This window comes from Chamaea fasciata, unplaced genomic scaffold (assembly GCF_029207755.1).
Source record: "Chamaea fasciata isolate MVZ Bird 193981 ecotype frontalis unplaced genomic scaffold, bChaFas1.0.hap1 SCAF_6, whole genome shotgun sequence".
Lineage (NCBI taxonomy): Eukaryota > Metazoa > Chordata > Aves > Passeriformes > Sylviidae > Chamaea > Chamaea fasciata.
In genome coordinates this window covers 22,866,905-22,881,381 of record NW_027094091.1, presented here as the reverse complement: position 1 = coordinate 22,881,381, position 14,477 = coordinate 22,866,905, and the positions used below count along the sequence as shown (strand labels likewise).

At 39.0% G+C, this 14,477-nt stretch overlaps 1 protein-coding gene across 2 annotated transcripts in view; it reads left to right on the top strand.

The window, feature by feature from the left end:
* The window catches only part of PDS5A (PDS5 cohesin associated factor A), a 77,851-nt gene that overhangs the window by 17,966 nt on the left and 45,408 nt on the right, over window positions 1-14,477 (top strand). For both annotated transcript variants that reach the window (XM_066185637.1, XM_066185638.1), the window contains exons 3-4: window positions 13,237-13,440; window positions 13,856-13,942. In XM_066185637.1, the coding sequence (XP_066041734.1) occupies window positions 13,237-13,440; window positions 13,856-13,942 (291 nt within the window). The remainder of the gene's footprint in view (window positions 1-13,236; window positions 13,441-13,855; window positions 13,943-14,477) is intronic.

The following is a 14,477-nucleotide window of genomic DNA, read 5'->3' as shown; positions in this document are numbered from 1 at the left end:
AGGGAGCTTTCCATTTTCCAAAAATGAAGTTTTAGTACAAGACACTCCTTCTTGGAACTTCTTAAACGTCATTAACACTTTATATCTGACATACTGCCTGCTTCTTATCTTAACAAAATCAGTAGCCATAAAACTGTGATTACGTGGGAGGAATGTTGAGGGACAGGTACAGCAGTTATGGTCATACTCTAGCTATCTACAAGGAAGGAATTTAATGGAACTGATAGGCAAAATAGTTGCAGAACTCTTATGATGGAAATGAGGCATTACTTAAGTTCTCAAAATACTAGAGGAAAATTCCCAGTCAAGACTTTATTAACCTGACCTTAAAATAACTGCGGAAAATCAGAGCAAAGCCACAACTGCTCTGAGATATGTGACATAATATCCTCTAAAATAATACTGCTAGTCCAGAAAGGTATATTAAAACTCTCCCAAAGCAGGAATTCGATTTTTTTTCTTTATTAGGTAAGAAAAAAGTCATGGTTTTATAAACCAAGTACATACTCTGGATTTGGGATAATTTTCAGTCAGTTCAAGGTGGCTGTACTGCTTGAAAATACTGGTTAAAATGTTTCACAAAGTTAGGAACAAGTGAAAACATAATCCTGTTACTGGTGATTGGGCGTAAATGTCAAGACCCAGCAAATAAAACCAGGTACAATACAGAGACACAAATGGGAAAAGCTGTTTTTTTGTCTTTTGTTGTTGTTGTTGCTCAACTGTCCTTGCCTTTTCATTTACTTTTTCATTTGGCATAAAAATTCACTTTACTCCCATGCTCAAGATGGAGAAATCTACGTATAGTATCATAAAATGAACAGTAAAAACATTAAAACAAGCATTTTAAATACTGTCCTGTAAAGTCCAGGAAAATGCTTTCTGTAAATAATACATTTGATTTTAAATATTTCAACACTTAATATTGGCAGTTGTGATCGTAATATGAATTTCTTGAGGATTTTTCGTATTATTCTTTGCTGTTTGTTAGAATCACATGCGTGGATGTATCATATTGATTTTACAGGCTTATTTCTCAGAAACTGAATATTGTACGCATAATCATTATGTCTTTAGCATCATCCTTTTGCTGAGCACTGTAAATTTGACTTTTCTGTCCTTATATCAGCAATATTGGTGCCTTTTATTTTTTCTTCGGTCTCTCACTCCATTGTAATCACAATTTTTAAATGGAAAATTTCTTGAAAATATTATTCATTTCACATATATCAGAAGTCAGTCTATTACTTAGGGATACTTGACATTATGCACAGTAAAATAATTTAGGCTTGCTAAATGAATTCTACAAATGCAGTACTTTCTGTGCATATATTAGAAATAATTTTCTTCCTCCTTATTAAAAAAAATTAAGACTTACAGCGAGGAAAACCACTCCAGGTAAGTTTCAGGTCCAATTTTTTTGCATCAATTTTTCCCTGTGCTTTAGGAATTTTCAGAAACTTTGCTTTTGATGGGGCTAGTTAAAAGTAAAATGAAACCACCAGAAACTCACAAAGTAAGAAAATTCTTGCATTTTGCGTTCTTTCCATTTTGTAGTGTCTCTAGTTTTGATCTTGGTACCTGCCTAAAGACAAAGCTGTGGGGAGAGTTTTGTATTTCTGAAACAGGTAATAGTGCTCAATAGGTAGCAAAATTATTTGGTAAAGCAGTGCTTCATTGCAGAGAGATAATTTGTCTGATCAGAAAGTCTTTGAAGCAGTGCATCTCACTTGGTAGGTGCAGTAGCTGGCACCTCACCAGCTGCTAGCAGAGGTTCTCTGGGGCAGCCAGTGCCTTCTGAGGAGCTGGTTTGCTGTGCTGGTTTGGTAGGGGTTTGCTTTTGTTGTTCCTGGGTGGTAGTGTAAGTTCTGATTGTGAAAGATCAAAGATTTTTACAGTTTTACAATTCTGGTTTTTGTCCAGCTTTTTGCACTGGGAATGGAAACTCTCAGTTTCTGCATTCCGTATAATTGTCGTTAATTTGACAGTATTGTACTACGACTCCAGTAGATGACGAGAGACAAAATTCTTCAGTGAAGTTTTGTCACTAGATATAGTTCATGCTAGGGTCTCACATGATTTTGCCCCGATTTTCGGTTCTAAGGTGCAATGGAATCTGGCTCCTAAACAAACCAGAAAATTCATGTCATAACTAAAGAGCATTTTCTTGTTGACCCATGGTACCATTGTTCTGATACTGTGTCTGATGGCATTATGTGCAATTGCCGATCATTCAGCAAATTGCATGGAGGAAATTCTAATTTATTTCTTCTGTTACTGTCACAGATAAAAGAAATTTTCATTTTTTTCTTCTCTTAAAAGAAATAGACTGTGGAATCAGTTAAAGATCAAGGTACAAATAGTTCCCATAATTTTCTGCTTTGCGAGGTGTTCAGCTCACCACAGTTTACAAGATTGCTGAAATAGAAAAACATTTTTTTTCTTTAAGAAGTAGAGAAGAAACTTTTTTTTTTGGTCTCATTTATTGAATGTGTTGAAACATATTGGGTTTGCATGGGCATACTTTTATGGTGAGGTGGGGCTGTAGGGGTAGGTTCTGTGAGAAGCTGCCGGAAGCTTCCTCCGTGTCTGGCAGAGCCAGTCCCTGGTGGGTCCAGAGATGGAAGTGCCACTGGTCAAGGCTGGGCCAAATAGAAATGGTGGTAACGCCTCTGTCATAACAGATTTAGGAAAAAAAGGAAGTTATTTGCACTGATGGAAGTCAGAGAAAGAGAGGGGTGAGAATATATGAGAGGAACAACTCTGCAGATGCCCAGGTCAGTGAAGAAAGGTACAAGGTGGTCCAGGCCCTGGAGCTGAGATTCCCCTGCAGCTTCATGGTGCAGACCATGGTGAAACAGCTGTGACTCTGCAGCCCATGAGGGACGACGGGGGTGCAGAGATTCCCCTGCAGCCTGTGTTGAAGACCATGGTAAAGCAGCTGTGTCCCTGGAGCCTGGAGAGGACCATGGAGATGCTGAGATCCACCTGCAGCCTGTGTAGGAGACCCATGCCAGAGCAGGTGGATCCCTGAGATGAGGCTGTGACCCTGTGGGAGGCCTGTCTGAGCAGGCAGGGATCTGCAGACCCACGGAGACAGGAGCCCATGCTGGATCAGGTTTGCTGGTAGGACTTGTGACCCCCTGGGGACTCATGTTGCAACAGCCTGTCCTTGAAGGACTGCACCCCGTGGAAGAGTGACCCATGTTGGAGCAGTTCGTGGAGAGCTGTTGCCTGTGAGATGGCCTCCTGTTGGAAAAGTTCTTGAAGAACTGTCTCCCATGGGAGAGACCCCATATTGAAGCAGGGGTGCTCCTCCTCTCCTGAGTAGTGGGACTAGCAACATGTGACAAGCTGACCATAATGCACGTTCCCTGTCTCTCTGTGCTGCTGGGAGAGGAGGTTGAGCTGGGGAGGAGGAAGGCATAGAAGGGAAGGTATTTTTAAGGTTTTACTTCTCAATATCCTGCTCTGATTTTGTTAGTAATAAATTCAGTATTTCTAATTTGAGCCTGTTTTGCCTGTGACAGTTATTTGGTGAGTGATCTCTCTCTGTATCTCAACTCAGAAACCCTTTGTTACATTTTTTCTCGCCAGTCCAGCAGTGGAGGGGAATGGAGAGGCTTTGGTGGGTGTCTGGCATCCAGCCAGGATCAACCTACTACAAAACACAAGTAGGAAAAAACATGGTGTTTTTATCTGTAGCCTGCTTCTGGTTAACAGTCAGGAGAGTGTAGGATGTACCATGGGATGCACCTGTACCATAGTGTAGAAATAGACACGGATATAGACTTTACAAGATCAGTATTGCTGGCAGCATAGCTCTCTTAGGTGTGTTTAATGTGAAACACTGACACGTGATTGTTCTAAGAATTGATCTTAAATAATCACTCCAAAATGAATCCTTGCAGTCAGTTCACAGTAGAAATGCAAATGCCATTGTTTTGGTAGCGCCGCCTTCTCTTTGGAAGAGGAAATGAATTAACACAGCATTGAGCTGGTTATGAAGAATCCTCTCTCTCACATCTGGAGGCTATTATCAAAGTATTTGCAAAACTTTGTATGGAAATAGAAACTCCTTCACTGTGGGGAATAAGGTTTGAAGAGTTTTTTGTTTTGCCTCAGCCATATATAACTCTTGCCATTACACTTAGGGGAGGAAGACTGGTTAAGGAAATGCTTCTAGCCAATGATGTCTTGAATTATCATTAGAACATTTTAAAAATAGGCTCTTTTTAGTCCCTCTGCAAAACTCTTTCATTACGTATCTATAGATGTGGAAGCAAGGTTTCTGAGAATTTAGGTGACTTTAGGAACCTTCTTAGGGTATTTAAACAATTGTTAGTCTTTGGCAGGAAAATCACAATACCATTACAGACCTTTGCAGTAATAAAGATGAGATGCTGCTGAGGACTGAATCCCTTAAAAAAAATAAAATTGGTGCTGTGACACCTCACTTAAATCATAAATGTGTAAGAGATGGGGAGTAGTGTGAAAATATACTGTGCTGATAAATATGACCATTGTTATTATTTGAGAAGAGGTATGTATACATTGTTAAAATGTGTGATTTGATTGTGACTATAGTTTGTGTCATAGAAAAATTGTGTGAACCAGTTTAAAACTGGGATAGCAAAATACCTTAGGGATTGCAATATTGGTACAGCCAAACTAACAATATTTCTTAATGTTTCTTGCATTAAAATATCTTTTAAAGGTTTTGGATTGAGTAGCCAAGTATTGTCATGTATCCAAAGCTGCTTGTAAGTAAAAAGTAGATACCAAGAAACAATTTTTGTTGGTGACAAACCATACAGTGACCTAATATCAGATAGTACTTGGCACACTTGAAAACCTTTTAGCTGTTTAGGAAATGTGATGAGGTGAGTTGGTTTTGTTCATCACAACCAAGGAGAATTTGTATTAAGTCAAATAATTTGAGTGGAATTGATCTAGTGAGAGCTTTTAGGCTTAATGTTGATTAAAGCATGGTGAGGAATAATGAGAGAAAACTATGACTTCATGAAATTGTAAAGGACTAAATAAGGGAATTCTGATTCATCAGTTGACCTTATAGAATTTACTGCTGGGTAAGGAGCCAAATGGTGAATATTGTCTTATGCTTCCCTTATATGAATCAGATGCATGTTCTTGTTTGCATACTATGGGAATGTTCTCTTCTGCAATGCTGAAGTTGTAGTGACCCTTTGCCGCCAAAGGTACAAGATGAAGATATGATGAGAATAGTAAGAGCCTGGAAAGCAGAGAAGAGAAAGTGATGTCCTAAAAAGGTAACTGGGAAACTTACGATGTCTCAGGTCACGATAAAACCCCAGGAAACAGATTATGAAATTAAAATGATTAAGTTAATTGATTCATTGGATACAAGTTCTGAAAATTACTGTAGTGACACGTTTCTGAGACCTTGAATTTAAAATGATTGGTGATCACATCTTATGCCAGTTTTTACTAAATAGAAGTAAAGGTAAATTTTCAGGGGATCTAACAGGATTTGACTCTCTATTGCTGCCCATTTCAGTGCTTCCTGAACTTGCTACTAGTAAGGTTAAGAATTCATGCCTGTCTTTGGTTGTTTGTTAAGAGTTTATGCACTGGACAGGCTTAAGTTCTTCCCTTCCTGGTCTTGGCCATTGAAGTCTAACTACCTTCTTGCTACTGGACCTGGAATGTATTAGATCAACTCAGACCTGTCTCCAGATAGCTGTGATTTTGGTTGCATGTGATCACTCAGATAGTCATCATTTCTAAAGAAATGACAGATTATAAATATTCCATATTGTTGCAATACAGAGACTGTAAATAAACTTACAGGTTGTTCTTACACAAAGCATAGTTGTACCTGCAACAAAAGAAGTTGACTTGGGTTTAAAGTACATTTACTTGGAGGAAAAAGCACATTACTCTTCCATATAGTGCTGAAGGAACTAAGGGTGTACTAAAATGGTTTTGAATCTTCCAAATCCTACTTTTGTAAAAATTTAACATCAGTGATATTGTCTAAAATACTCAGTTGTGAGCAAAATATATTTTGACAAGGTTGTGATGATAGGAAAAAGCATGCAGTATTTTCTTTGCACATCATGAATCTGATTTTTCTTACGGGCATGTTCATGGCCAAAGAGTACAAGATTTATTGCATGCAATGGTAACAGCATTAGGATTATCTTCTGCTGGAAGGAAGCACAGAGTTTTGCTCCCTTTTGCACCACTGTAATCTTGGGAAGCATACTTTCTGGAAACTTTTCCTTTCAGCAGTCCATATGAGTTTCTGCAACCAAGATGTGAATCTGATTGACTGTCAATACATGACTGATTTTTGCAGAGCAAAATATTGAATTTAAAATATGTGTTCTAATTTGTGCCATGAAAAGTATTTTGGATTAAGGCATCTGATTTTTCTCATTTTATTTGCCTTATCGTCCCTTTCTGTTGCATTCATGTTACTGTGAGGGATCTTACAGCTTTACAACAGAACTGGAATTCTACCATGTGTTGATTACGAAGATATTATATGTGGGTGATTGTGCAGTCCCTGTCCCAATTTGGTAACAATACCTGTCCTATTTATGTGATATTTGAATTCATTTTGTAGTTACTTAAAAATGTGTATCAAGAAAGCTACTTCAGTTAATCCAATAACTATTCTGCTTCATATACTGTTTTTATTGCAAGTAGTAATCAGTCTTTCTTCTTTTACATATGTTAGATCGACTTAATAGCTGGGTTCTTGGAAAATAGTCTGACTTGCTTGATCTAAGTAATACAGAATATGCCGTTTCACCAGTGAGAAGACACTGGTAAATTACCAATCTGTGGCTTCTTTGCTTGTGATTGGTCAGTTGGTTGGAATGCCAAAGAAAAGCCTGGTGTAGGTCAGTGCCCAGGGGAAGAATAGCCAGGTAAACTTCGCCCAGTCAGGGGCTATCACTGTGGCTGCACCAACTTCACATCTCATATGATACAGCTGTAATCACATCTGGAAGCCCTGTTCATTGGCTTCACCTGGTGAGCAGGATGTATATAAAGAAGAAAGCAGTCTTTGCCCCTCAGAGTGTATATGCTTTAGATCATCTTTTGTTCAACTTTTTTTTTTTCCCTTCCCGAAGTTATCCAAAGCCAGTTAAGTGCCTTGTCAGAGAGTATGGATTAAAGAATTTGAAGTGAAAATGGATCCTTGCCCTTCCCTGGACTTGCTCCAGCCCTTTAACATCTTTCCTGAACTGAGGGGCTCAGAATTGGAAACAGGATTCAAGGTGTGGCCTCACCAGTGCCGGATACAAGGGGGGACAATCACTGCCCTGGTCCTGCTGGCCACACTGTTGCTGACACAGGCCAGGATGCCATTGGCCTTCTTGGCCACCTGGGCACACCCTGGCTCATGTTCAGCCCGCTGGGGACCAGCACTCCCAGGTCTTTTCTGCTGGGCAGCTTTCCAGCCACTCTGCCCCAGCCTGTAGCACTGCCTGGGCTTGTTGTGGCACAAGTGCAGGACCTGGAAGGGAGCCTTGTTGAACCCCATAGCATTGGCCTTGGCCCACCAGTCTGTCCTGTCCAGGTCCTTCTGCAGAGCCTTCTGCCCTCCAGCAAACAACACTCCCACCAACACTCTCTTGGTGTCATCTGTGAATTTCCTATCCCTTAGTCCAGATCATTGATAAAGATATTCAACAGTGCTAGCCCCAAAGAGAGGTTTACAGCTGTTTTTAATTAGCACAATATGGTAAATGTCTCCTTAGAAGAAAAGGCAATTGAGGCTCCTTTGGCAAATACCTTCTGTACCTGTGTCATTTTAATTTTTTTTTTTTTTTTAATTAGTGGGGATGATCAGGACTAAGTAATGTTTCCAATCAGCATTTAGTATTTTTAGCATTTAATGAGTTGTGTTGTTGTTTTTTTCCTTCTTCTGTCATATCCTGCAGTTGCATTTTCATTGTTTTCATGTACATAGCCTGTTGTTGCCTCATAAATTCTTTACAATTGCTTACTAAATGTCAATCTTTCTCCTCTTCTGTTGTTTACAGCAGATGAGGTCTTAATAGCATAAGTTCTTGGATTTAAGCACTAAGCATATGACGATTTGCCAATGGTGATTTTTTTGTATTTCTGTTCTTGTCATAGAGTATCCTCTGCCATTCTGTAACGGTACCATCACCATCAATTCCTACTTCTCCTACCACAGGTTTTTATGGAAATAGAGTCAATTGTAACACCATTGTCCATCAATAAATCCATTCAGTTCCAAAAGGTTCTTTCAATTTATCACTTTAGGAAGGGGCTAATGAGACAAAGTTGGCCTAATTTTCATCTCTTTCAAGCTCCTCAGTTTCCATGTGGCTGTTCTTGATGTTCAAACTAAGTTTCTTGTCATGGTCAGTGTTGTTTAAAGTGTTTGATTATCTTTATTAAAAGTATGAGCTGTTTTGAGATGGGGGTTATCAAAGTTAATTTGCCTTTTATGTGTTACCCTGTTTTTCTTGACTTCTGGGTTTACTGACCTGTTCCAGGTTTGGTTTGTATTGTAAAATTCTGTTGATGTCAGCCTGTTGGATGTATTGGCAAGATGTCACTTCTTGATTATTACACCATTGTTTGGTGCTTTCTGCTTAGTTGGGGTCTCCCTTGTTTGGGCATTAGCTTGGGGTGGTGGTGGGGTGTGTGTGTATAGTTTGTTGTTTGGGATTATTTTGCTTGTTTGCTATTTAAAACAAAAGCCAATAAAAGCTGTGTTACTGTATTTGTGATTTCATTTGTCATGAATTTAAAGATTTTGAAATAACAATCATCTGGTCCTGCCGATTTGAGTATTTTTCTTTTCTTTTTCTTCACACTTTAATGTCTCTTTTTTCACGTTTGTTTGATGCTTCTGACTGATAGATAAGACTACCTGAGGCTGACCAAGACTTCTCACCCTACATCTGCACCACATAGAAGTTTTGGGTTTTTTCAGAGACGTCTGTGAAACATTTTGCTATGTTTTACTGTGAGAACTGAGATAAAAAAATATTTTATTGTTAATAATTAATGGCAAAAATCACCTATATACTGCTTAAATTGTATCAGGAAAGGTGTAAAAACACTCTGATGACAGAGTTGCATTATTTGTGTCTGCTGTGATTTCAGCCCTTTCTTGGCATCCCTCCTTGAATTGTCCTAGCTCTTGTTATCTGGACTCACATCCATTTGGTTAAGTTCTACTTTCAAATATCTTTGGTATTTAATCTAGTACTGAAGTTACTTTACAGTATCACTCCTGTTACAACAAATGGTATCAAATTCTCTCAATTGTTGAATTTCTTCTTTCAGCCTTTGCAAAGGGATTTTTTAAATCCTGAGTATTTTTCCCTGCTCTTTTTACAAGCCAAGGGTTGTTAAATGTTACTGCTTTGGAGCTCTGTGAATAAGCTGGTGTAAGAACAGTAAAACAAATGCAACATGTACACGCCTTCCCCCTGCTGTGACTGGCTTGGAGGTTTATGCTTGTCCTGCCAACTGCAGCAAGGCTTTTCTGGATCTGCCTGCTTCTTCCTCTGCAGCTGCTGGTTTGAGTCTTTTTGCTGTCTATACTGACTACCCTGTCGTCTCTTGGTGTTTATATACCTGTTTATCCCCCCTGTATTGCTGGCATCATCAGTATGTTTCAGCAGTAGATGGGCTTCTTGATCTAACCAACCATTTTCCTAAATCCTGCAGATCTGAACAGCAAAAGTGAGTATTCCTGTCTGAGGCATAGCTCTTGCACAAGAGTCACAGCTGAGTCACGTAAGGGCAAGCTACCATGCTGATTTAGTCTTTGGAAACAGGCCACATGTAAGCGGCATGGGAGATGTGGGCAGTGTGTGAACAGCCCTTTGGCAGCCTCCTGTGTATGTTTCAATGCAGTCCAAAGGCTGACAGTCTCACAAGAAGCTGCAGATATTGTTCATCTCGCCTCCTTTCAGGGCTCTAGTCACACTGAGCTGCTTTCATGCTTGGTGCAGAGTTTCAGGGCAGAACTGAGCCAGCATCTGTGGATGTCATCATGGACATCTGTGCTTGAACTCAGGGTCTGTGTATTTCTCTCCAGTGGGTGAAAGGGTAACCCAGAGTGACTGGCTTGCACACTGCGTGGTGGATACAATCAGATGAACACCTTCCTGAAAGCTTTAATTTCCAATTTTTAGTATGTTCATAACATGTTAAGAGTGACTTTAGCAGTCTTCATTTAGCTATTCTCACTAGTTTGAATGAAGGCATTTGCATTTCTTCACTGTTATAATCTGATCATTTCACTTACTTATTTGCAGAGCCTTGGAGAATAAAAATTTTACTCTGATAATTCGAATTTCAGGGTACTGTGGTAAAAATGGCAATAATGTCAATTTCTAGAATAGTTATAATACTTCATTTTTTCAAGCTAACTGAAATACCAGTATGTGACAAATTAATGGAGATGCATTCAATCAAAAGTGATGCAGAACGAATTTAATCATAAACGTGCATAGCTGTATTCTGTTTACATTTGCTAGAATTAGTGTTTTAATTGACTGCTTAATTGTTTGGAAGGGAATGGATGATGTTACATTAATATTATTAAAGAATATTTTTCTGTCTCTTGCTTTTTGCACAGAGTACAATAACAGGTTTTTGTTGTGAAAGATGCTAAGTCTGAATGCTTTTTATATAAATGAATATTAGTGTTTTAGGTAGTTTCAATTGTACAGCCAGGCATCAGTTAAACAGCACTGCTATAATCTGAAAACCTAGTGGGTTCTTGTTACAGTTTGATCACATTTTTCAGGAATAAAAACTGTCTTAGCTTGATAATGAGTGGTTTCCAGTTTGGACATTCAAAACCTCAAATTATTTGGAATTCAGCCTTTTGTATCTATAGAGTTTATTTTAGGTTTTCAGTTTCATTAGCATATAATTTTAGCAGATCAATTTCTGGCTGCATCCAGGACACCAGGTGAGGCTGCCCCAGTGCAGTGCAGTGCAGAGCAGAGCAGGACAGTCCCCTCCCTTGAGCAGCTGGGGTTGCTGTGCCTGATGCGCCCCAGGACAGAGCAACAAATGGCCCTGTAACTGGCTGTAGTGGTTTGAAAGCAAAACAAATGAGAGGCTACAAGTCAGAGATACAATTTAATAGGATAAAAAAGGAAAGAAAATAAAATAGATTCAATAATACAAAAGACCGCCAACAGGGTCAGAATACAACCTGAGCATAGTGATGGAAGCAGTCCAGATGAGGTGGTCTTCCTGAAGCAGTGATCCTGTAGAAAGGTCTGGTAGCTCGGGTCCTCTGGGAATCCAGTGGGTAAGCGCCCCTCTGGTGTTCAGAGTCTCAGCTTATATCCAGGCTGGAATGCTTGGTTCCTCCCTCTGGGCAGAGCATCTCACAATGGGATGGTGAGTCATGTGATAAGGCCTGATGGGCCCATTAACAGGAGGTAGTCCAGGAGGGGGTCATCTGTGAGCTGTGCAGCAAAGGTGCTGATGGGCCCATTAACAGAAGATAAGCCAGAGTGGAGGAGGCAGGGAGCACTGCCTCACTTGGCTTCAACAGTTCATGAAGATGGTGATAGAATATACTTCAACCCAGGACACTGGCAGACCTGAATTGTCAGTAGAAGAATAGTTTTGTGCTTTCAGCTAGGGCTTTTAAACATAGCTTAAGAATATTTTTAAGGAAACACACCAGAAAGATACAATTTGTGTTTTCTTGGGCTGTAAAGTTCTCTTTTTTTTCTGTCTGTTGTTGTGTAGGGTTTTTCTCCTCTCTAGTCTACTCTTTTTTGTCTTTGTGGCAAATTGGATTATACTTGTACATTTCTAGAAATTGAGGAGGATTTTTAAGTTATGTACTGTAGGAGAGGTTGCTGTTAAACATTTATTTTAATTTATAAGATTTGAATTTAAAACTATATTTCAAAACTCAGAAAGGAAAGAAAGCTGAAACACAGCACTTTCAGGAAGTTGGAAGCAGGGACATGGTTAATAATGAGAAGCAACCCTAGAATCATTTGAATGATGCTGTCGCAAAAAAATTGTGGTTAGAGCAAGAGATGTATTTATTCACTGTGTGAGCTCAGTCTTCTTTTTGTGTTTAACTGTTACTATTTTAGAGGCGTGTTTGACCCATCAAGATTTATCATTCTGTGTTCTGTCCTGAATCTCTTCATTGTGTGCACTGTGTATACTGTCTGTAGTGGGTGTACCAAATCCTCTTGGTATACACTTGTGGCTGTCCTTCACAGTTTTAGCTCTAAGGATGCTCAAGTGATGTGGAGGAATGGAACACAAAGACTGATTTCTCAGAGGTCGTTCTAAGAGTCTCTGGCACATTCGCCCGGACTGTGCTGACATCCTAGAAGGCATTCTCATCCTTTAACAAACACTGTTCCAAAAGTTAAATCTGCAACTTTTTATTTCTTCATACTATACTTTTACTTTCAGCTTTGCCAAATCGTTTTGTTGAGAAGTTTCAATTAACTGGGGTTATATAATAATTGAAAATAAACTATTTTGGTGGCATTTCATAGGAATTAATAGTTCTTTGCTGTGCTAGAAGAAACAAGGAAACCACGTGGTTAATTTTTAACATTATGTTAATCAGGCTAAAGATGCAGCTCTGAATATGCAGAAAGAGAGATCTGCAGTGTTAAGTCTTATTTTACATGAGGGATTAAATTATCCAGTATCTAGTTTGTTTAAACTAGATAGAAAGATCATTGTGCATGTGTAAAGTACTTTGTGAGGTCTCTGCCTCAATAGAGGCAGAGTACTAAGAGTGGCCTCTTAGGCTCCTCTAGGCCTGGCACAGCTCTAAAGCAGCTGCATTGTACTGTAGCCATGTGTTAGGCCAGATGGCTTACAGCCTCTTGCACCATTCATACTGAGGTGGGTCCTCACTTAGAACTGCAGTAGGACTGCTTTGAGGAAGAGATGCTGCCATCTTCAACCTCATCTGCGCACAGCAGTTTCTGTGCTGTACCTCAGGTCAGGATGGACAAAACAAGCAGAACTGCAACGTGGTTTTCAGTGTCCTTCAATAAACCTTTAAGTTTCAGATTAGCACTTCCATTTTTCTGATATTTGTCCTAACAAAAAAATTCAAGTGCTAATTGTGAGTATGCAGCAGAACATGTACTGATAGCACTGCATCCTTTTAAAAAGTCTTGTTTAGTAATAAGCAATAAAAGCAGAAAGAACTCAGATTTTTTTCCCGGTGTTTTTCAGATGGTGGTAAAAACCTTCATGGATATGGACCAGGACTCAGAAGATGAGAAGCAGCAGTATCTCCCATTAGCCTTGCACCTTGCATCTGAATTCTTCCTCAGGAATCCCAATAAAGATGTGCGCCTCCTTGTAGCATGTTGCTTGGCTGATATCTTTCGTATCTATGCTCCTGAAGCTCCATATACTTCTCATGACAAACTTAAGGTAAAAATGCTTCATAAAATAAAGGCTTTTCTCCTTCTTTATTCTTACTGAAGAAAATATAAACCACCCTCTCCCCACAAAAGACCCCAAACAAACCAAACAGTGCCCCCCCAACCAAAAAACCCTCAAAACCAACAGAAAAATGTTTCTATTCCCATGTATACTGATTTTTAGTTTTGTTAAAGATGTTGCATTAATCCTGTAAATCAGTGTAATACTTAAGGGCCAGAGACAGATGTGTAAAGGAGTGCTGGATGGCCAGTATCTGTGTTGGTGATTGCTTTCTGTCAGTGCCTAAAAAAGACAATTTAATGTTCTCACATTATGAGTTTGAAAATGGTAATAGATGTCACTGCTAAAGGATTGTATTTTCACTTTCTGCTGAATCAAGCTTGTATACTTTGTTTTTTGACAGGACATATTCTTGTTTATTACAAGACAATTAAAAGGCTTGGAGGACACGAAGAGCCCTCAATTTAACAGATACTTTTACTTGTTAGAGGTAATACAATAGTTATAACTTTCAGTAGATGGTATTAGCTCTGCAGGCCCAAGAAGTATAATCAGGTCTCCTGATGCACCTGTATGCCTGGCAAATTTCTTTTATGCTGTAAATCCCACCACTCTCAGTAAAGTTCAGTGAATTGCTTCTTTTAGTACTTAAAATGCTGTTTGTGTTGAGTAAGTTTAGTTGAGGACAAGTTAAAACAATTGGTGTTTATTGAAATTTATTCTTTATCTTACAATTCCATGCATCGGGAGTTTTTTATCAAGAGAGAAAATTTCAAATGCTGATGAAAATGTAAATGGGCCTGTATTGGTGATAGGAGGAATGTAAGATTTTTGAATTAAAAACACTGCAAAACCATACTCTTGACAAGAACTGAGTGGTGGGGTTCAGTGTGGTTTTAGAAATAGCATTGCATTTATAAACAAGCTATTCGATGTTTAAAACATGATGTTTAAAATTGTATTGTTTCATGGCATGAAGAAAAAATAAGGTCTTATTATATTAACAAGTTCTGTCAAATGGCTTT